The sequence below is a fragment of the Bacillus rossius genome, chromosome 5 (assembly GCF_032445375.1).
Source record: "Bacillus rossius redtenbacheri isolate Brsri chromosome 5, Brsri_v3, whole genome shotgun sequence".
In the NCBI taxonomy this organism is placed as follows: Eukaryota; Metazoa; Arthropoda; class Insecta; order Phasmatodea; family Bacillidae; genus Bacillus; species Bacillus rossius.
Window position 1 is genome coordinate 60,247,018 of NC_086333.1, and position 24,736 is coordinate 60,271,753.

General features: G+C 36.0%; 1 protein-coding gene across 2 annotated transcripts in view; it reads left to right on the forward strand.

The window, feature by feature from the left end:
* The first annotated feature begins 5,553 nt into the window (after nucleotides 1-5,553).
* The window catches only part of LOC134531869 (uncharacterized), a 73,387-nt gene continuing 54,204 nt past the window's right edge, over nucleotides 5,554-24,736 (forward strand). For both annotated transcript variants that reach the window (XM_063367872.1, XM_063367873.1), the window contains exons 1-5: nucleotides 5,554-5,702; nucleotides 5,874-6,033; nucleotides 13,206-13,266; nucleotides 16,221-16,492; nucleotides 21,482-21,683. In XM_063367872.1, coding sequence (XP_063223942.1) covers nucleotides 5,930-6,033; nucleotides 13,206-13,266; nucleotides 16,221-16,492; nucleotides 21,482-21,683 — 639 coding nt within the window. In that variant the 5' untranslated portion in view covers nucleotides 5,554-5,702; nucleotides 5,874-5,929. The remainder of the gene's footprint in view (nucleotides 5,703-5,873; nucleotides 6,034-13,205; nucleotides 13,267-16,220; nucleotides 16,493-21,481; nucleotides 21,684-24,736) is intronic.

Below are 24,736 nucleotides of genomic sequence, written 5' to 3' on the forward strand. Positions count from 1 at the left end.
ACTAGATTCAATTTTTTTTTTAAAAATGTATCTAACAACAATTAACCCTCAAAAATTTAGCATTTTTTTAAACTATATAAATCAAACTAGGTATATTTCGTAATATCTAGGATTATAATTATTATTTTAAAAATACAATTGAGGAGGTTGCGGCAATAAGAGCCTTTAACACTTTAGGCCCTTTTTGGGGATAATTAAAAAAAAAATTATACAAACATCTTGACACCACTCCCGCTGCCTAATTAAGTTTAGAATAAATATTGAATTGAAAATGATCTCAAGGGGGAGGGGGGTTCGACCTTGTTGCTTCAGGCAGGAGTGCGTCGTTAGTTTAAACGACCTGGGCTGTTCAGGCCACCCAGGATGCCTTGAAATAAAAGGAAACTGACTAACAAGACACTGCACTTTATTACGGTTTGATACACTTGCTGGTCCAACCCTGGCCGAGTCTGTTGTCTGACCATCTCTACATGGTCGGTTTAACACACCGACGTTGCGCGAGAACAGGTTAGGCGGCAAACGCGTGTAGAAGTTCTATCATGAGGCCGGCACTGACAAAACTAAGTCCGCGGCGAACTACTGCAGCCCTGAAACGTTGCAACTAAATTTATATTATGACTGAATTTGAATATGAAATAGCAAAAGTACACAATCAACAGTTCTTAAACAGGTATGCAACTACATAAGTCAAAGTTCGTGATGGATTGAAAATACATTTAGATGTACGTGAAAATTATACTGCGCGGCGTGATTGTTACTGATGATTGCCATGACGCGGATGAATTATGAACACATAACACAAATGAAATATAATAATGTTAAATAAACTATAAACCTAGAAAAACCTAACTTGATAATAAACACTAAAACATGAAAGTTAGTGTAGATCGCCGTGACACAGCTGGATTGCGAATAAAAAATTAATTACTTAAGATGTTCTTATGCCATGTCACCTAAATGCTGGTTTTGGCGCGATGATGTCTGCGCGATAGGCGCGGAGCGACCATCCCTCGAGAGCGCCGGAAGGCAACTACTCAAAAGCGCGGCGCGAACCTCCGGCAAAACGTGTGTAGCGCAGGAAAACAGCCACGACCAGTTATGGACTTAGTTGTTAATTTGAGATATACAATAATTATTCTACAATGGTATAAAATTCTTATTATTTTGGTTTATGGAAAGAATATAAAATTACACATTTATCACACACTAGTACATTGCCACACCCGGCCGGGCGCTTCGGTCGGCTTGCAGTTCGTCGCGGCGCTCATAACGCACGGGCGTGTTCGTTGCACACGCAATTCGAGTAAGTGTTGTTGGGACCTAACGGCCTGTGCGACCCAGAGGGAGCACCGGTGGCTGGCGTCAATGTGATTAATAAGTTTTTTTTCAGGTTTTAAAAACAGTACCCTAATACAACTTGATATCCACAATATTTTACCAAATGGAAATGTAGCTAACCTATCTTAAGCTTCCACCCATTCGATTTAAACAAATCTTTAGTTCCACTGAACCAAAAACTCTCCATTCTCTATCGGAACTGTGATTTCGCCATCGAAGGAGGTTGCGGAATATTTCCGATAGTTTTGTCATGTCCACCATTTTGGCCTCGGCTGGTATAATAGCACAAGCCCCAGGTGCGCCACCCCTCCTACACACTCTATGGGCAGGACATTTAGTTCGCCACCCGCCCCTAGATGGCAGACAAAGGGGAATGTAAAGTAAGGGGACTTTGTCTACCTGCCCCGTCTAACTCAGGGCAAATATGTAAATATATGGTGTTGTGACAAGAAACTGTTAATGATACAAGTGAATGTAAAGAGTTTTGTAAGTCGAATATGTATGCACAGGAAGGGTGCAGATGTGCCCTCCCTACTGAATATGTACATATTTTGCATATTTACCCTGGCTGAGCTAAGCCAGGCAGAAAGCTCTTCCCAGTATTTCTGGGCCAATAAAAGTGACTGAATACTTGAGCAGTATTGTTTTAGGCAGCGACCTCTCTGGAGGACCACTCCTCCCCCTTCCTTCCTCTGGTAGGCAGCGACCTCTCTGCAGGACTGCTCCTCCTCCTTCCCTCCTCCTCTGGTAGGCAGCGACCTCTCTGGGGGACCGCTCCTACCACTCCCTGCTCTTGGGCAGCGACCCCTGCTCGGGGACCGCTCCCGCTCCTCCCTGTGCCCCTCTCAGAAGCCCGGGACAAGTCAATTTGGCGCCCAACGTGGGGCCAGTCAGCTTGGATAACCTGAGGACCACACCCTGCCTCTACGAGAGCTATCAGCACAGCCGGAGCCACATCCACTTCCAGGAGTGCAGAAAACACCTGGTGGCGCCCAACCCAACTGAAGGATGTCTTCTGGATCCTGTGCCGCACCTCGCTGCAGTGCACCGGATGGACCCAGCATTCCCTGTGTATGTTGCAATGCCCAGTTTCACCTACAATGCCTTGGTATCGTGGAACAAGTCATTGAACAGGCGTATATCCACATATGCCAGCCCTGCAGACAACTTCTGGTAGAGAAGAAGCCAACAGTTCCAGCTCCCCGGCGCTGCTTTGCGCCGAACTGCCCTGGGACAGCCCTAGTCCTTGTCACCTGCCAGGCCTGTCAGCGCGACTACCATCTCGCCTGTCTAGGCTGGGAAGATACCCCACTGGACCTTGCTGGGATGTCGTTTACCTGCGCCCAGTGTAGAGTGAATCCCACTTTACCTTCAAGTACAAGATCTGCAAGTGTACCTCGGCCCTTTAGAGGTCAGGATCATGAGGACCCTGTGCAAGCTGTACACCAATGGGAGCAAGCCCTACGGGCACATGCAATCCACCGCACCGAATGGGTGGACCAGATAGTTCCATTACTACTTGGGGAAGCCTCTAGATGGTGGAATAACCATGAAGGGCTGTATGACACCTGGGAAGAGTTCACAGGGGGCTTCCTGAACCATTTTGGAAGCCAATCAAGACAGGCAAAGCTTACTACCCAATTATATGGTACCAAACAAAAGGAAGGAGAGGATGTCGAAAGTTTCTTACTACAGAAAAGGAAACTTTATAAGAGGCTACACCCAGGGAGAGACCCAAATGAATTTCTTCCTACCTTGTTGGAGCTGGTGCGGCCCAACCTACGGCCATTTCTACGGCATCCGCCTCCCGAGAATTTATCCGAACTTATGGTTCGAGCCACTGCCGTGCAGCGAGACTGTCTCGAAACTAGGGGCACTGTAACAAGTAAACCTTGTTCACCACCAACCCTGGTACAAGAATATTCTACCCCCAACAAAAGGTTGCCGAAGTGTTGGCACTGCCCTGAACAACACTTTCACAAAGACTGCCCACTGCTCCGCTGCCAACAGTCTGAAAGGAACAGCCTCAACACAGTAGACCCCTGGAGGGAAAGAGTGGTGCCAACGAGCCCTACCCCTACACCGAAGGTAGAAGACCTCAACTCCCAAGCTCGGCTCGAAGGTAGACCGACCCCGAGCCTTATGTGCATACAGCACCACCCACAACAAGAACTGCCAAGAGTCAAGGTGCAACTAGACTCACAGCCCATTCAGGCTCTTATCGACTCAGCCGCCACCACTAATTATGTGCGCGAGAGTGTGGTGCAGATAATAGGGACCCCTATTAATTCCCAACCCCAAATGGCACAGCTTGCCACCCAGGGATCCACCATGACCTTACTGGGCAATGCTGTGGTACAATGCTGCATAGCCGATATGGAGATGGAGATCCCATGTTTAGTCGCAAAGGACCTTCGAGAAGAACTTGTGCTGGGCCGAGATTGGCTCACGCAGCAGCAGGCGATATTGGACTTTGAAGATCAAACTGTACACTTCGGACGAACGTCCCGCCGGACTCTTGACTGGGGAACCAAAGGAATGGGTGACCTGAATGCCCCTAATCAAAGTGGTGGTAACCCTAATCCTGGAATATGCACTGAACAACACAGAGACCAACTTATGGTTGTGTTGACGCAAGGGGACCAGAGACCTCAAGAAACTCCTTCCCTTCGCTCTGCCACAACCAAGCTAAGCCTAAATAACTCGGGCAGTGGTTTTCAGTGGTGCCAGAAAGGAGGAACCCCAAAGGGGAAATCGACCATGCAGTCATGGAGACAGCCGCTGAGCGACGACCTCTCAAAGGCAAGATGCCACTGGAAGAAAGAGCCTTTTCCAGAACGAGGAATATGGTTTCCCCAGAACAGGATTCACCTGCAGCCATGGAGACGGAAAACAGATCTGTCCAAAAACCCCGAACCCCAGGAACCTACTAGCCCCTCTGCACCAGGAGAACTACCTCCAGTACCCTACGACCATGGGAACGGCTGGGCAGACCAGCCCGCTACCGTCTATCCTCCACATAGTGTAGTGGCCAGTGTAGAGGAGCCAGCCCTGGGACTGAAGCCCAGCGTGCTGACTCCTGGCATGTGCAACGATCCCAGTCAAGGCCACAGAGGGAGGGGGGCGAATTGTCATGTCCACCATTTTGGCCTCGGCTGGTATAATAGCACAAGCCCCAGGTGCGCCACCCCTCCTACACACTCTATGGGCAGGACATTTAGTTCGCCACCCGCCCCTAGATGGCAGACAAAGGGGAATGTAAAGTAAGGGGACTTTGTCTACCTGCCCCGTCTAACTCAGGGCAAATATGTAAATATATGGTGTTGTGACAAGAAACTGTTAATGATACAAGTGAATGTAAAGAGTTTTGTAAGTCGAATATGTATGCACAGGAAGGGTGCAGATGTGCCCTCCCTACTGAATATGTACATATTTTGCATATTTACCCTGGCTGAGCTAAGCCAGGCAGAAAGCTCTTCCCAGTATTTCTGGGCCAATAAAAGTGACTGAATACTTGAGCAGTATTGTTTTAGGCAGCGACCTCTCTGGAGGACCACTCCTCCCCCTTCCTTCCTCTGGTAGGCAGCGACCTCTCTGCAGGACCGCTCCTCCTCCTTCCCTCCTCCTCTGGTAGGCAGCGACCTCTCTGGGGGACCGCTCCTACCACTCCCTGCTCTTGGGCAGCGACCCCTGCTCGGGGACCGCTCCCGCTCCTCCCTGTGCCCCTCTCAGAAGCCCGGGACAAGTCAGTTTGTTAAGTATTTCAGATACTTAATTTCGCTAGAGAATGTTCAAGAAAATGTTTTAACACACCTCTGTCGGTATCAAGTCTTTCCTTGAGCAGAATTTTTCCGACAGCATCAAGAATATGTCCCTGAACCTAGACTTTTTTTTTGAGTTTGTCTGGATCCAATTAATTAAATTCTGTCCCTGAATCTAGATTTTTTTTTAGTTTGGTTGTATCCAATTAATTAAATTCTGGCGTTTTTACTTTATGAAATAATAATAGTTTCGTAAAGCGGCACAGTTAAGAAAACAAAGTATAATATATCTAAATTTTTAATTTTGGTATAAATAATTTATATTTATTTTTCAAGTGGAAGAATTATAGTTCGTTAAAATTTATTAAATGTATATATTGATTTTAAATATATATTCTAATGTATTTAAATCCCTTGTCATTCATTAACAGATACAGAAGGCTTTATCGATTTTTTGAATAATGATGGAGAAGGTGTGGTTGTGCAGAAAATTGAGATGACTTTTTTTTTGTTGTTTATATTGTTGAACTGTAAAATTTAAGAGAACTGTTTCTCAATGTACCATACTCAACACCGTATCGGATTTTGAAATGACAATACCTTGTACGTATTTAGGTAGCAGTTCCAACCATATGCTTTCAAAATTATTTTATTTATGCTTTTCGTGTTTTTAACTTTAACTAGTGTATCTTGACTAAACAGTGATATTGTGTGTCTGTGTGCAATTTGTAGATATGCATGCAGGGACTCACAGCTAGTGTTGCTTGTTAACAGGTGTTTAGCGAGCGAGTGTGGTGGGGGGTTGGGTGGCGACCTGTTGTGGTTGTAGGATGACAAGTTGGGCGGAAAGAATGCATCGAAGAGCAGCCACTTTCAGTAATGTGGTAACATCGTGCGGACACACCTCTGTTCCATACCCTAGACGCTTGGAAAAGTAAGTGCTTATGTACATCTGTTTGCATAAACTTGTTTTAAATTAATTATGTTTTGGTTTTTATTTATTGTATATTACTCGCATATTAAATTTAATCACCCGATAGTAGTTTTTAACGAAAGTAACTTTCCAGGAAAATACAAAACAAAGGAAAAATGTGATTTTGAGTACTACAAATGTCTCTGAATAATTGTCCTTCAAAGGTGTGTTTTTGAATTTACTCTGGAATCTGAAATTCTTGGTATTTTGGAGTGTAGAAAAGGATAAAAGTTTCATTTCACGTATTCAATTTTTATTTCTTGATCCTGTGGTACATGATACTCACACATCAAAAGATCCTGCACCTGTGATATAACAAATAATTTTGTTTATAAGTTTAATATAATTAATTGAAATTAATTGATTTATTTATTCAATATTAGATCATAATTCTTTATTATATCACAAGTGCAGGATCTTTTGATGTACTAAATTAAAACAGCCAGCATCATGTACCACAAAGTCAATAATTACAGGATCATGCCATAATGATCAAGGGATAAACTTTCATAAGTGATATTAAACAATTAGGTCTACCTAAAGCTTAAGGAAAAAGCATTAAAAATAATTAAGTTTTAAAAATCTTAAAAAATATTAAACATTTTTTTTAGTTTGCTAAATCACACAATTTTCCTCGACTTCAACCTCAAAATAATAATTGGTAGTGATTCATATGTTTTCATGATTCTGGAGTATTTTAATGTCACTGACATGATGTAACCAGCTGGTACTAACTAGACCCATATTCCATAACAATATTAATGAAGTCACCAACATGTGGTCCTCAGGTCATTATCACCCCTGCATTCTGAGGAAGCAAGCCAGTGGGTACAGGGTTTTTTAGTTTTTATGTGCTTGTTTCGCCAAAAAAATAAGTTAAAATCCTATTTTAGGGTATTATATTAATAATTTCTAATCTAGGACACAGTACTGTGTATATTACCTATGATATTGTAATATGTAGTACAGGTCCACCCTGTTAAGTATATATTGCGATACCACTTTACGTATGTACAACAATGATTTAGGCTAATCGTCTTGAGTAATGTTAGGTAGGCCTATACTACAGCTGTACTTAGTAAAGTATATAATACAATATCAGATGTATATTAACTCCACTATCTTATATATTACAATTCCACCTGATTTAGCATTATTGATATTCTACTTTTGTATAATAAGGATAATTTAATACTGTGAAATATCTTGCCCAAAAATAACTTAAATATCGCAATACTGATAAATTATGTCAGGTTTTGTGAAGATTTTTTTTTTCATAGTTATTTTACAATCATAATTCATATCACATCACAAGTTTTTGTTGTGTTCATGACATTTCGTTGTACTACATTAAAACACAAGCATAATATACCACAGGATCACTGTATAATGCCATCAGGATCATGGGATTAACTTAGATACGTGATACAGAACTTATACCGATATTTTTTGCAAGTAAAATTTCTTTAAGAAATATTGTGCAAACATAACAAGCAGTGAATCTTGCCTGTCTAAAAAGTACTATCCTTGGCTTGTACTGTAGGAACCTACAAGTTTGGTGACTTCAGCACTGACTTGTTAATGACTTCATCAATATCGCTACTATATTGCGATGTAAACTTATAAATAAACACTTTTTAAAATAGCTGACCTAACCTCACCAAAACTTTTACATTGAAGTTATTTCTTGAACAAGTGCAAAACTAACCTAACTTGGAAAAAAAATGACTTTTTATTATATATTCCTAACGATCTGGGTAGAACCACAGAATCAAGTTGCAGCTAGTATCAAGAAAGCAGTAGAGTTTTGACTACAGAATAAGGCAATTTATCTTGGGAAAAAAGGCTCGGCTAAGCTATGAAAGTACAAAATAAATTTATGTCATTTATTTTCATTAGAGATATTATTTACAATAAACTTATGTGAACTATACTCCTAAAATACAATTTTTCACATGTTGCTATGCTAACCTAACCTCTACCTAAAATGGTTATCATGGGGAAACACTTGTTCAAATGCAGTGCACTTTTATGGAATGATTAGGAAACATGTTAGGAAGTAATAAAATGTGTTTCAAATTAAAAATTTTTTTTGAAAAGTAGTACAGTTAATACCTTGCATGATAAATTTTATGGTTCGTCTAACCTAAGAAACCCATTTTTAATCTGACATCACAAATGAAGTGCACAGAACGCTCCTTTCACATATTTCAGTAAATGAAATGCACACAAACCCTACTACTAATCACTAAACTACGTATAAGGCCTAAAAACCCCTTAAAATTCACTTACATTTTTCTAGGCGTAAAGTAATGTGCGGACATTAATATTCATTGTAAATAATATTTATTCATTGAAATATTAAATAAATATGCAATATCACACATCATTATATATAACACTACTGACTACCCAACCTATCTCCCAACCAACAAAATAAAATAAAGTGTCAAATGTCTTCAACAACAATATTAATTTGATTGAATATGCTCTAATGGTGTAATTCAAATGTTTCTCTTTCAACAACAAATAAACTAACAAAATAGTTAACTACTTGAAATAAACAAATTAGCCTACATTAATATTTAAAACACCAAACATGTATGCATATAAAAAATTATTGGCTGATAAACAAATATTAAATAATATAATTTATTTATTGGTTTAAATTTTAAATATAATTTTTCTAATCAGTTAGTACCTACATTTGGCAACAATTTATTTATAGTTCTTATCATACGAGACAAAGAACAATGACGTAAACGTCACTATATTCAACATAGTGCTAATGGTGAAATACTAAGAACTCAATATTGGACACTTGGCCTGTTTAGCATGGAGGAACGTGGAAACCATAGCCACTAGTGCTTCCTTGCAAGAGTTGTATAGAACTTTATTTAGAAAAGTGGAGGGAAATTGAAAAAAACCCTGTCTTTTTGCGGTCATAAACTTTTATGCCAAGTTTCATGTTGCATTACATGCTTTGAAATCACTCTGCGGTCTTGTTTAGTTCTAACAAATATTGGATTATGTTAAGTGTAATTATTTAAAAATAATATAAGTACCTATATATATATAATTTTATTATTCTGGCATTATTATTAGATTTATCATGCTAATCATTTCAGGCACTAATTTTCGTGCATCTAAAAATGGAGCTTGTATAAATAAATAAATTCATAATATAAAATCAAATGATATTAATTACCCAAATTTAAGATCCCATATTATAGTAGTAGTAATTGCATGTGCTTTAGGCATTTTTGTCATAATAGCTTAACATTTTGACAATTTCATTCTCTGGGTTTTATAGACACACTCCTTGCATCTGTAAGAAAAATAATGTTATAACATTTCTGACTAGGACAAATATATTTATGACCTTTTTGGCATAATGCTTAATGGAAGCAGTGATAATAAAATCATGATACATACTGCTAGAACACATATATATTTGGAAACAAGCCAAATTATCACAAATTATTTTATATTTTAAAATGATTTATATATTAACTAGACATATTGGAGCTGTAAAATTAGTTCTTCAAATCAATAACACTAATATACTCAAATTGTTCGAATATTTAGCGAAATTTATTACCATAACAAATCTCCTTCAATCCTAAGTATCTAATAACTCTCACTAGGAGCGCTGAATGCATTGGTATCCACGATTTCCAGTATGTGTCCGGTATTGAGTTTAGTAGTATTATTAATGTTATAAGAAAAAAACAAACTCCTGGAAATTATATCTTTCTCAGGTAAAATGATCTTACTGTAATATTAGTGCCCCTATCTTTCTCAGGTAAAATGATCTTAATGTGATATTAGTGCCCCTTTACAAAAGCATCAAACATAGTTGTCTTCAAAACTACCATTTCCGGAATTATATTCATATATATGTTTTTGGAATAGTCCTTCTGTTCAAGTGGGTCTGACAACCACGGCACTGATTCCATTGTTGCCAATCTTCCTAGTAAGTAATTCCCAAGTTAAATTTCGAGGAGTCTCAGTTAGCTGTGAAATATTTCACCATCTGTAAATAGTTCAGTTTTTACTAAAATAATTAAGAGTTTTTTTGCTCTGATGGGGGATTTTTTTTATCTGAGACTGTTTGTTAATATTTAATATTGTTGGCAGAAAGCCCCATGATTTAGCAACACTCGCTGATTCTCACAGCTTCCCATGACACAATGCAACTACTGATGCTCTGCCAATGAAACTATTTTCCCTGCCATATATGACCTAGCTTGTGTGTAGCTTGTTAACAAGCGGGTTTTAGTTATTTCTGTACATGTTCAATGGCAATATTATTTTTATGTTCATTTTCATACATATTTGAGTAATTTTATTTAATAGTGTTATACAAAAACCATTGCTTACAAATAAATGTTGAAATCTTGTTTGTTACTGCATTTGAAAACATTTCATTGATTCATCGATTCATAATGGCCAATAGTGCACACAGTGCTAATCTGCAGCTAATCAGCATGCAGAACTGCAGTCACGTGACAGACAGCTTAGCCAATCAAATGCCAAACCACAGTCGGCAGATGAATGGTATTTTAAAACATTGGCTCATTGTGTCTGGGCCCAAAGTTTGGGCTTAACATTAAATGGCTAAACTTGTATTGTAAGTGCTTTAAACTGCTAAAATAAATTTATCAGATTTGTAGTTTCCCTCCTAGCCTTTTTTTAATGTAGCTTCCACGTATGTATGTAAGTAAATTGCGTGAAATGAATGAAATACTCTGTCTACCATAAAGGAATAAATTAACATAATAATAAAAAAAACATTATTTTTATCAATTATCCTGTTGACCACACACACGGATACAAGCAATTCTGAAACTTTCCCCTTACCATTCTCCTGAACTTCCCCACATTCCTCGCCAACACACACCTCTCAGCCAAACCTTTTTTTCATTATCCAACTGTGCTTACTATCATTGAGTATGCCCCCATCGAAACACCCCAAGAACCCGCGTGAATTTGCAACAAAAATAAAATTATTTTTGTTAAATTACTTTAGGCATCAGGCAGTTCAATAACTTCATACTGGTGTAGTTAAAATTGCACTAATTTTCAATCCTAACAACTTCATACTGATGTAGTTAAAATTTAACTAATTTTCAATCCTAACGTTTAGGTAATGTACATACCCTGTTTTTTTTTTGTATTTTTAAATTTGTAATTTTTGTATCTTGGACTTCAAATTTAACTAAATAAAGTTTTATCCGACCATTCATTGCTTCTAGCTATCTTTTGGCGAATGATTTATGTTTTGAAAGAATGCTACCTTGAAGTTTGTAGAAGTCGTTATGGTAAATTGTATTAAATGAAAGAAAGCTTTAACCATGTGTTATATATATATATATATATATATATATATATATATATATATATATATATATATATATATATATATATATATATTGTGATTTTGTGTTCCTACAATGAGTACTAGCACCAAAGTAGTGCAGTTTCAGTAAGTTGTCTTATAATAGTTTCTTTATTTCATTCTATTATTGATATGTATTCTATTTGAGTAAAATGCCCTAAGATGTGGAAGAAGCTAGTTTGGATGAAAGTAACTTAAGCTGTATGAGGTCCTGCAATTTAAGTATAAAACAATGTAAAAATAAATGTAAACTCTAAATCATGAACTATAAACATTTACTGTTAAATTTTTCGTAGCCTAGTTGCTTTGTTTTATGTAAATAAAGCTCAGTGGCCATATCACATTATAACATTTATTTTATACTTTGGTAGAAATTTATTGTACTTGGGTCATTAAAAATTATATGTAGACTTCCACAAAACCTTCAAAAGTAGTTAAAATTCTTTAATATATACATATTCACAGTGTAATTTATAGTAACTTAAGTCTTGAAAAACTAGTTCTTTGCAGATTGTTAATTAAAAAGAAAACTCCTTTGATGACCAATAAATAAAGCATGATTGCAATGTTCACATGTTAAACACTGTTACATACATATTAATACTATCTTAAAATATAAATTATGAGCAAGTGATAAAACATATTCTTATGTGAATTTTATTATTGTGTAGCTGGAAAGATTAGCTGTCAAAATATTTTGTGGAACTAACATCTTTCAACATATCATATTCAAGAACCTGAAACATTCAGACAGTTGTAGTTTTTCCACAAACATAAGGTTCTGTATTGTAGGGTAGGCTGAAAATTGCCAGCTCTGCATGTAGAACTGTCTAGTGACATTATAAATCATCTATGCTGATGAAAGTTTTAATCACCCACGTGGGATCGAACAAGTCCGATGCAAGGGATGTAATGCATATTAGCTAAATCAAGATTATCAATATTTTTGGGGCAGATTGAGCAAGGTGGCTTGGTGGTAAGACTGAACTCATCCGGAGGACTCTGGTTCAAATCCAGGTTGAGTCATTGTGATTTCTGTTTTCCATAGTTCCTCTAAATCACTCGAGGTAAATGCTGGCATTGTTCCTTATCACAAGCCTTGGAGTGTGGTCAAGACCTCTGGTTTTATACCAACTTGTCAGACAAGACACACATGGATGAGCTGCGAGCTAGTACCTTAGTGGTTAGGATCCCACTATAATCTTGGCGGTCCTGGTACCTTAGGAAGGGAACGGGGAGACATGAATCAAAGAAGCCATCTTGATTTATAAATTTTTAGCAAGAACATTTTTTTTGTTTTTTAATATTAAAAAAATTGGAACATAACTTAAAGGAATGCTTGAAGTTAACATTGACGGGTTGCTATGAAAAGCTATCCCTGTGAAGTTGCATTAACTATTGAACTAATTTTTGAAAATAACTGCAATTTTTATGGTACTGTCAACATACATTATTTTATACCTCAAAAATCTCTTAATGAAGGCAAATTTTCCATAATAAGCATTAAAAAATAACTCACTAAAATCCGTTTAGTTCAATTGTGAGTTTGGGTTTCTGTCCCTCCGCATTAGTGCTATGTGCTTGTGTTGTAAAACCCTACAGGTTTATTTTTAGAGTCATAGTAAAGAAGATTGTGCTCATGACTGGAGATAAAACAAGCACAGTGCCTTTCACTATGACCAGGTGTCTATTTGTGTGGCTAGATGTGACTCTTTTCTTCATTCATTTCCAGGGTCAAGTTTGGTGTTCCGCTGGATGAAGTGTGCAAGAACGACATCCCTGGCCCCCTTCTCGTGAGTATTCCTTCAGTCATCGTGCTGAATGTCAGCGCAACAATCGAACCTGTGTAGGGTGCATGCAGTAGCGTTTGTAAACCAAGCGTTGGCCATTTAGTTTTCCTGAGACATTCATGCAAATATTTTACATCTGGTTGAATGTGTTGAGGTGATTCTGTTGATGGTGTTTCATCTAAGTAATAATGGTTCCCATTGGATGCCCTAACACAGCTTGAAAATTTAGACTTAAGGTGTCTGCCCAGCCAAGGATGTATTTGTTTTGGTGAGGTGTAATGGTAAATGTGATGCTTGCTGGAGCATCTAGTGGGTATCGCCTCGAAACATAAAGCTCGTTCCAAGAACATCTACTAGACATTAAGTTTTGATCCTGACTTTTGTAGTATAGAAATTAAGACAAAAGTGTAATGGATAGAATATATAGTGGTGCTTTCAGGAATCTCTCAAAAGTTTCTTACCTAACTATTATTTTGTATACTTTCACTTTTCATAAGTAAATTAAAAAATTGAAATCAGAACAAAAAACTGCAGTTACAATCTGGTTTAATGTTTTTTTCTAAGCAGACACCACTCGAGTATCTAGAGCAGTTATTCTGAAGCCCTGCACACTGTATGTGTGACCAGGTAGGCACAATAATATTGGTGATTTCCTTTGAAACATCCATTAAGTATTTGGTATAATGTCGTGGATGCTGGGAACCATGGTCAGAGTTGTCATTCAGGATGGCATGGTGTCTGTGAAAGTATTTTTCTGAGGCTGTGGTTTAGTGTTTTAAATATTTTAACTAGGCAAACATTAAATGTTTTAATCTGTTAGTGTTCTTTACACAGAGAATAAACACACTGAAATAGTTCTGGTGCCATCTCTTCTGACGGGCGAAGCGTTGAACACACGAAAAATAACACGGCTCGATGGAAAAAAATTACTTGGCCAACTTGCCTTTAAAACTTGTTAGATACGACAGATGCCAAGCTTGATTGTTCCTTACACTCTTGCATTACCTTGCAGGAATGCCAGTAACAACAAAACATTTTCCCTACCAACCCCAAAACTATAATGTGGGAAATTAAAATTGAAGTACATTAAACTTAACATTCCACCCACCAAAATGTCTCATTTTTAATCACACCACTTATTCCAGCCTGAAGGACACACAAGTAACAGGTCTCTTCAACAAACTACCTTAAGTTTTGACTGATGTCTCATGAATCACACCATCCTTGCCAGGAAACACCTCGACCACTCACCTAAAGCGCCACTGGACGGGTGGTAAGCGATCGCCCTTCAGCAGAACCGTTGTGTCCAGCTCAATCTTGTTTGCCGGATCAGTCCATTTCTAGCGCTGATGTAGGGTTTGAAGATAATCACTATACCATAGTTTCCAAAAATATTGTTGTATGTGCTGGATCAACTGCCGACGTTGATAACAATTCAACAGACTGGTAGTAATGTCAGGTTCTGTAATAGCATGGTTCCAATGTCAGGTGTTAATGGAGCCTGATCGTTAGGGTCTGAGCTTAGTGGCGAAACAGGCCTGGAATCCAATGCTGCCTCGATTCGTACAAGTGCTGTATTTAGCTCTTCACAAGAGAGCAGCTGTTCCCCGATCACTCGAGCAAGATATATCTTAACATTCTTGACTTTCACTTCCCCAAACAGCACCAAAATGGGGTGTACCAGGGGGATTGAAGTGCCAAACGGTACCCATCGGTGTGAAAACTTCTTGGACTTCCTTCTGATGTGGCAAAGAGTTCACTAACTAATACAGCTCCTTCAGATGGTTATTGGCTCCGCAGTCACTGTATAAATGGAAGCACCTTTCTCAGTGGGCAATGAAACGCTGATAAGCTGCAATGAATTTCTCTGTGCAAGTTCCATATGAAGGGCACGGATCACAAGAGAGACAAAAAGGCAAATTAAATCGTGTGAAAATTGTGTTTCAAAAACTTTTAGCTTTCCAATTTAAAAATCAGCATTTTCCTGCGAAATGTAGAAAAATGTTTTATTATATTTGCTGATGCTTAATTTTGGTTAAATATATTTATTAAAAATAACCCTTTATTAAAAGATAAATGTGAGTCTTTCAGTACTTGCCAGTGGTATGAAAATTTCTAACTGTGGTAATGATCAAATTCATGTGTTCTAATGCTGTTCATGTTGCAGATAAACTTTTTGAATGGAATTTTATTAAAATGCTGTCCACCTTGTTGAAATTTATTAAACAGTTAATACTTTAAATAAAGTTTCTGCACACGTTTTAAATTATACTTCTATGGCATTACTAAATATTTTAAAACACATGTTATAACACTGTTTGTATAGTGGATTTTGCTTAAACTACTGATATGTCTGTAAATAATTATTACAAACAAACCTTAACCTTATTGTGCTTATTCAACATTATTGTTAGATAATATTAATATATAAAAATGTTATTAGAAAGGAAAAAAAAATTCCAGTAACGAGATTTGTACTACGTCCCTTGAGGTTATCAAGCGCGTGCTCAATCACGCTTGAGCTATCTACCTGAGCTTGTTGACATATTGCAATGAGAATATGTCTTATAATCATTGTAATGCCACTTTTCTTAGGTATTTCAAAACTTGAGAATACTTTTCACTATGACTATTTTAGTTTACCAAATATATCCTGGGGTATGGTTTCACATTCATTTGGCGCACCAATATGTTTGTTATGTACATTAATGTTCACAAAAGGGACTATATACGGGTTTATGTGCTACATGTGGATCCGGCGTCTTTGTGCCACATTTCCATTCATTGACTTCTGTTCCATTTTCGTGAAATTACTCCTACCAAATTCCGTGTACCGGGAGCTAAGATGTTTACACATCAAAAACTTGCAGGAATGAATTGTTCGAAGGTCGTGGAAAATGTCCTGGAGTTGGTTCGCGGAGCGTCGACGGTGCTACGTGTGACGAAATGCCGCGCAGGTGCTGATCCTGAAGCTGAACAAGGAGGCGCCCTTCAAGAAGGACGTGTTCCGGGCGCCGGGCCACCTCGGCAACATGAAGAAGCTGGTCCACTTCCTGCAGGCGGGCCGCCTCGTCAACATGGACAACTTCTCCGTGTACACCATCGCGTCCGTGCTCAAGAAGTTCCTGCGCAAGCTGCCGGGCGGCATCTTCGGGCGCGAGGGCGAGCAGGCGCTCTTCGCTGTCATCGGCCTCGACAGCACGGAGGAGCAGCGCGACCAGATACACAGGTCGGCCGCCACTGCGAGCACTACATTCGATTCTACATTTTGAAATTAGATTCTACATTATAATTCAAGTAATTTTTTTAAATTAGTCATTATAGGTGGATACAGCTAGTGGAACTCATCCACAAAAAATGTTTTAATGAAAAGAATGTAACATTTATGAAGCCAAGATTTATCTGATAATGTGATATATAGTTATCTCTTTTTCATTGAACTATATCATGCACATGCATTAATTTTTCTTGGACTACTGTGAAGTGTAAAAAGCATAGTTAAACTATATGTTTGAATTTGATTTTAAATATATTTGAAACTAGCTGTTACCCGCCTGCTTGGCTTGGCGTAAGTTAGTGATTAGTAACAATTTTTTTTTATCCCTTCTAAAAATTGCATTATGATGAAATCACAAGGGATTCAAAACTATTAAATTAAATTAATACAAAAAATTTGTAAAAAAATTTTTTTTTACCATGTCTTGGTAAACAATATTATATGATTAATATCGTCAGCAAATACATGGAAATTTTTATGACTTGGTAATCTAGAACAATCTACGTACAGTTGACCATGTGAGAAACATGGTGTGCTCAAATGTAGACCAGCTACTTTCAGTGTTTTTCCTTGTGACTTATTTATTGTCCTTGAAAATGCTAACTTTAGAGGAAACTTAAACATTTTAAACTGAAATGGTATATTGCTTGGAATTATTGGGATGCGAGAAATTATAACTTAATTTGCTTTCGCTGTATTAGTGAGGTACTCCCGGTAACTCCAAGGAGTTCAAAAATTGAATGGGATAAACAGTACTATCGTCATTGGTCGTTGCGGTATCTAACTATAAATAAATCTTAGATTTACATCTAAAGGTGTCTTATATTATTTTATTAATTTTATTAACAGAGTCTTTCCTTAACAATAGTTTTGCTCTTTAACTCAACCAAATTTTGTCATTAGTGTTATTTTGAAAGCAAAAAAAGTGTTAAATGAGCTCATCTTCTGTGTTTACCTTATTACAGAAGTCATTTGTAAAGGTTATTTTATCCTTCTGAGTTGTGTTCACCAATTTGCAGCAGCTTAACCTGTATAAGAATCAGAGTCAAGATCGTTATAAAGCTGTACCCGCATGTTGCAAGTGAGATACTTCTCACCCCTACTCCACAGTTGTGACGCTTTGAGACATACGTTCATTTCATCATCCGGTGTTCCCCTATGAATAACATGTAAGGTTTGCGTGAAATCTCCGGCTAGCAGAATGATCATGCCACCCATTTGAGATTGATTGTCATGAATATCTCACAGACTGCGGTCTAACGCCTCGTGATAGAACCACGTTATAGAAGTGAAACTTCTTTGGCAATTCTAACCTCAATTATAAAAAGTATCCTATGTCCTATTCCACAATATAATTGACTTCTATACCAAATTTTATTAGAATACGTGCAGCCATTTGAGTGTGATTGAGGGACAAACATTTAAACAAACATACTTTTATATTTTTAATATTATAACGGTATTTGAATAATTAGATATTTGATTTAAAATTGTATTAAGATTAAAAAAAAAGTTTTTTTTTTTTGTTAGTCTTATGAGTAAGCAGCACTTAATGTACAAAAATATCACAAAATTTAACTTAATTTTCTTCATCTCTTCACGTTTCAAATTTCGGCAGTTCTACACTTAAAATACAAATTTCTGCATGTATTCGTACAGGTTCAGTTATTTGTACTCAAAACTTTACAGAAATCAATATCAGTTCTTTACAGGGAGGTGTAAAACTTTGTTAATGTTTGCTAATCATAATATAATAAAAAAAAAAACATTGAATTTAGTCTAACAACTTGACAGAAGCTAGAAGATTTGAGTAACATTTCTGATTTCTTGTTTCTTAGGATTATATACTTGTTAGATTATATTGAAGATTATTTTAAACATAGTAAATTAATAATAATCAGCACCAAAATTCTTAAGAATGCTGTACATATTTTTCATGGGGAGTTGATCAAGACCTTCAGAATTTCAGGTAGAAAATAATGATGTGTAATGTCTAAATTTTGGTTTTTTTATTGAATGGATACAAAAATTTGTGAGTACAGTATTAAATATGTGTTGAACAAAAAAACAAGAAGCACTTTGTTTCTATTTCATTGTCAGAAAATGAAAAGGTGAAATTGAGTTGTAAATCAAAAATGGAATAAGCTGGTTTTGAAAATGTACTTTTATGAAACGGTAAAAACAAGTATTAACTAATTACAGGCAAACTTAACCACTTGGGGTTTGTGAAACTTCAAAAAATATTTGATATTCATGAATTTTTGATATTTGATTCAACATTTCAGATTTAATATTTTATTACATATTATTAATTACCAATACATACACCAAGTGGAACACATTCACAAAAAAATTGGTTGTCTGTAAAGTCGGTTTATGGACGATAGTTTAACGTGACATCGTCATAACAAAACATTGATGAAATGATTGCATACTTTTATGAATAAAATTGAATCATTTTATTTTAATAATAAAAGAATAAATACTTAAAATTATGCTAATAATCAGATTTTTAAAATGCAAGAATAATTAACCTTTATTGTGGAAATTGTTGTTGTAATAAGCAATGAAAACCACATTAACTTTTCACTTCACTTTATAAACAGTCGACGAAACAGTTCACGTGTAGATGACTTGTAATTAATTTAAAAAACTGGCGTTTAGCTATAAAGTTTAAATAAAATTATGAACAAGTTTTCATATAAATAAACTGTAATCAAATATCTATCATCAATTATATGAATCACCATAATTTTTTAGTCAATTGTAACATAACCAATTATTACTGCACTCGCAGACAGATGCTACTTTTTTAATAATAAAAGAATAAATACTTGAAATTATACTAGTAATCAGATTTTTAAAATGCAAGAATAATTAACCTTTATTGCCGAAATTGTTGTTGTAATAAGCAATGAAAACCACTTTAACTTTTCGTTTAAATATAATTATGAACAAGTTTTCATATAAATAAACTGTAATCAAATATCTAACATAACCTATTATTACTGCTCTTGTTGACAGATGCTACTTTTTTAAATAATAAAAGAATAAATACTTGAAATAATTCTAGTAATCAGATTTTTAAAATGCAAGAATAATTAACCTTTATTGCCAAAATTGTTGTAATGAGCAATGAAAACCACATTAACTTTTCACTTCACTTTATAACCAGTCGACGAAACAGTTCACGTGTAGATGTAAGTTGTGTGCTGCCGCTGTCTTTCTTCTCCTCGGACGCATAGGCCAATCAAGTGGAAGAGAGATAGATGCAGCACAAGCGTACAATGAGCGTAACGGGACACAGTGTAACGGAACAATGTGCGTAATGGGACATTTTTTTGTGCGTGCAGCCAGTGTTAATCGATTTATTAGACGTCACGTCAATAATTTTAATTAAAAAAGTAACCTGTACAGTATGAAACTAAGAAGATTTTGGATAAATTGGAATTGGTTTTCTGCAACATAATTCTTACTTTTTTTTATGTAACAAATAGTTTGTGGTATCGTAATGATTAAAAATTATTTTAAAAAATCTATATTTTTATGTGTATAATCATTATGATCAACAAAAAAATTTTCAAACGTTAAATTTTACCGGCTTAAGATAATGCATTGCCATGTTTGGTTATTTTCTTGCAATTATGAGTTAATTTTACTGTATTTCTCCCGTGAAGAGTGGAAAATAATAAGTTTTCGCTATATTTTTAAGATTCAGTTAGAATAATATTCAATATTCATGAATAATTTGATGTTCAATTCAAATAAAAAAAAGTATTTGTAGAAGCCCACTAACCAACATAAAAACACTTCCAGAAGATGTAGAGAAATAACTTGATACCGTGCAGTACAGAGTAAATTGCCACCAGTGTTGCCAGATTGATACTACCCGGCTTGTTAAAGTTATATGTAAATCTCATTTTGTTTGCCGTTTGAAATTATAATAAGTTTTAAAATTAAAAAAAATTTTTTGCCCCCCTTAGACTATAAATTAATACCTGTTGACAATGGTGTGGTCATTCTGAAAAGAAAAAAAAAAATTATTTCACAGGAGAAACTATCTTTAGCAGTCAGTCACTATTAATAATAAGGCATTCCATAAAATGATGTGCTGTGCTCAACAGAGCAAAAGAAGTGGTAATATTATATATAAAAAAAATATAGAATAAAACAGTTGCAACCAAGATGATGGAATTTTTCAATTATGACTCCATGGGGAAATAAAAATGCAACATTATCAGACGATGCTCTTGAAGAAATACCAAAGGAAAATCAATTTCATTAATACTCATTCCAAGTTTTACTTTACAAAAAACAATGTTTCAAATACATCAAAAAAATTTTCATTACATCACAAAGTTATGTCTTAAACTTTTATGCTGTATGAGGTGTATCTGGGAACAGAGCACACTGAAACAAGAACAATGCTAATGACAAAAATTGTGTATTGGAAAGAGAGAGTATAACCTTTGAATATATATACTGTATATAAGTCGCGAGTGGATAGGATTTACTCTACGTTTTTTAGAAGCGTATGATGAGCAGCTTGGGAACTTCACCGCTGCAGTGCGCTGCCGTAACGCCCTGTATCGTCTTAGTTGTTATTTACACGTTAGAGCGCAGCACTGTCGCCCGCTGTCATTCCCCGCACCCCCCCATCCATCATTCACTGCAGCTCAAGGTCGTTCAATGGGAGGGGGAAGGGGTGTTTGAAGAGTTCGACACTTGCCCGCTAGGGACCACCACAAGTCGATGCCCTAGAGATGGTGGCGATTGCGGCGGTGAATTAACCAACTACCTCAAACCGTATTAGAAATTTTAACCTGGGCTGGTGACTTCTATACAGTATATATATTCAAAGGTATAACTAAGTATGAGACGTGCTATAGTTAACCCATGCCCCTTGGAGAGAACAGGAGCAATGCCGTGACGTGTCGCCAGGCTCATCACGTCCCTCCCGGTGCACACCCAGCGCCTGCTGGTCCTCCTGTTCGGCACGTTCCGCGTGATCGCGATGAACGCCGAGCGCGCGCGCACGGGGATGACCTCGGAGGCTCTGGGCGTGTCCGTGGCGCCCAGCTTCTTCCAGAGCTGCGTCAGCGACGGCAAGACGGCCAAGATGGAGGACGTGCTGCGCTTCAAGGTAGCTCGACTCTGACTGCTTCTGTGGTCACGTGGCCTAGTGTCGGGTCAGTTCTTAGAACCTGTTCACATCCTTAAAAAAATGTATAAATAGAGTTTTTCAGTTTCACTCGAGAGTTATTATTATTTTTTTAAAACCTTTTTCTTTAAAATTTTTTTTACTTACATAAAACTGTTTTTAATTTTTAAAATATAATTACTTTTAATAGTTATGCATTTACAGCCGTGTACACAAAAAGGGAAACATACCATACATACCTCAGTCGCAACCCGATCCCTACTTACCAAATGGTATCGCATAAACTGTTAAAAATACTCGGATAGTAATAAGTTCTGATATTAAATTGTTATACCTTTCTTGTAGGTTATTAAATTTTTGATAAAGATTTAAAATACAATTCTTGGATGCTTGTTGATAAAGGTACCATTTTGTATTTTCAGAGGTGAAGAAAAACATTAACAATACTAAATGAAATCTTTTAGGTGCATCATAAATTCACTTTAATATGATATAAATAATTTAAAATAAATGCAAACAACTTTTTAATAGTTTAGTTTTGAAATTGTTTGTACTGATTATTGTGTTTTATCACATAATTGTCACACATTTTAGAATAAAATGAAGTTTGAAAAGTAGGGGTGCAATTTTTTTGCGTGAAAAGCATTTTTTGAGGTTAATTTTTTCCTAACAAAATTTTTTTTTATGGCAATTATGTTTTAATTAAAAAACAGAGTATATGTATACAAAAGCACGTCAAACTATTAAAATTAATTAGTCATTCAACATAAACATATTTTGTTTAATCTTAATTCAAAACGAAAATCTTGACCCGAATGTTAGGCGGAACTAACGTAGCGTAACCCATAACTATCGTCGTCGTAATACAAACTAACCACGAAAGAGTGCAGGTTATCAAATGCAGTTCATTCGGCGTGAGAGTGAGCACGTTGTATGCAATTGAGAGCTATCCACATTAGACCTAGTGCTCGCACTCTATTCAGGAATTAACATAACCAAACACACATATCAACTAGGAGGTTAGGAATTAACTGTAGCTAAATTAAACTAACCAAACATCCATACTATTTTATAGTGTTTTTAATTAAGATAACCAACAGTTAACACAATTTAAAAGTGAATGTAATGTTGTTAACATAACCTAAACAACCATCCACACTATTAAGTGTTTTTAATGAAGCTAACCAAACCTAACCACTTACCAAACATTCTCACAATTTTACTCTTTTTTAATGTACCTAACATAACCACTTTTTAAAATGGTGAATAGCTGGTAAACTACTTGTAACATCATAATGCCCTCTTAGATAATAATTGGAAAACATGTCGGGAATTATAAAAAATAGCATTTTGGAAATTTTCATTATAATTTTTGCGGAAAAGTGGCTCTCCATAGTTACTGCGTCTTTTTTGATAATTTAATTGTCTGCTAAAATCATTGGGGTTACTTACATAATCTCATAATTTTTGTACTCTCTTTGAGTTTTGTACAAAGATAATAAACAAATAGAAATACATATTATAAAATTTATATTGCCCTACCATGAATAAAATTAAGTTCAATCTTTTTTTACTCATTTGTCTGTTGAATACTTGCAGTTTGAAGTACTGTAACAGTGCAAAATAAGGGTCAGGGAAAATTATAATCTGGTCAGGGAAAACCTGATATAAAAATTTGATCAGTACTGTGACAAGTATTACAAAAACTTCCATTCACATAATTGATAATCAAGTCATTTGTTGTATATTATTGTAGCAAAGAAAATTGTTTCTATTACAACACTTTTAGAGAGAAAAATTCATAACAATTAAATTCATAACATCAAAATTGGGTTAAAATGAAACTTCTTTTAATTAAAAATTATGAATCATTGCACTCATAATGAAAGTTCAGTATTAAGACACTTGTTTTACAAACAACATTAACATTACTCATACAATTTTTTTTATAGGTACTTTATTCTTGTACAAGAAAAAAGGTATGTGCATTGGATGTTTGGAAATAACTAGGTGTAAATTTAATGGGTGTCGGAGAATGCCAAAACAAGCCATTAATGTTGAGGAACGTATGTTCAGAAACACAAACCTGCAAAGCTACAAACGTGCAAATTTTAATTGAGTGTAGCATGTGGGCATCAACTCCATTGCTGTCTGTGTTGATTCTTGAACTATTTTGAATATTTTAATTGCTATTAAATAAATGGAATTGACCCAACACTAATAGTAAGTTTGGCAACAAACTCTCAAAGGACATAAGTTCACCAGAAAATAAAATTAGTCACCCCTGGAGAAATCATTACAAACATTATTTAATACCGTGTGACATTCCATCTGTGTGTGCGCACTAGGGTGACTAATTTTTTGTCCGGTGAGCGTATTGATAGTAGTGTATTTCTTGCAGGTGTATTTAGTAGGTGCTGCCCATCCTCTGCTCTTTAGTGCTAAGTCGAGGACCCAGCAAGTGAGATTTGTGTAAAAATACGGCATATCAGTATTAACTTCTTGTTCCTTCTCCCATCCATTTATAGGTATTCTGAATTTGAGTTTGTCAAAACTGTTGATACTGTTGGTGAAATTACGGGAACATTATTTCTGAGGTGCCGACCTTGTGTGGTTAGTTATTATTGGATGTTTGAATCAGTGTTTGCAATGAGCTTTGGCTGAATGTTGCTTGTTTTTTGAGCATAAATATTTTTAAACATTTTAATTTTGGATCTCAGTAGGTAATTTGTATGTCTTTTTTTTGTTTGATGTTGGTAGGTTTACATACTAACAAATTAGTGGCAGTTGATGCAAAAAAATCACACTTGTGCTCGAATGCATAAACTAATTTAATGCATAAACTAATTTTAATTTAAATTGATGCAAAAAAATCACACTTGTGCTCGAATGCATAAACTAATTTAATGCATAAACTAATTTTAATTTAAATTTTCAACTGTGGAGTTGTGTTGCACCTAATACAACATGACCTACTGCTAAAGTGTTATAGTAATATTCTTTTAAATAAAAATCAATACTAGTAATTTACTCGT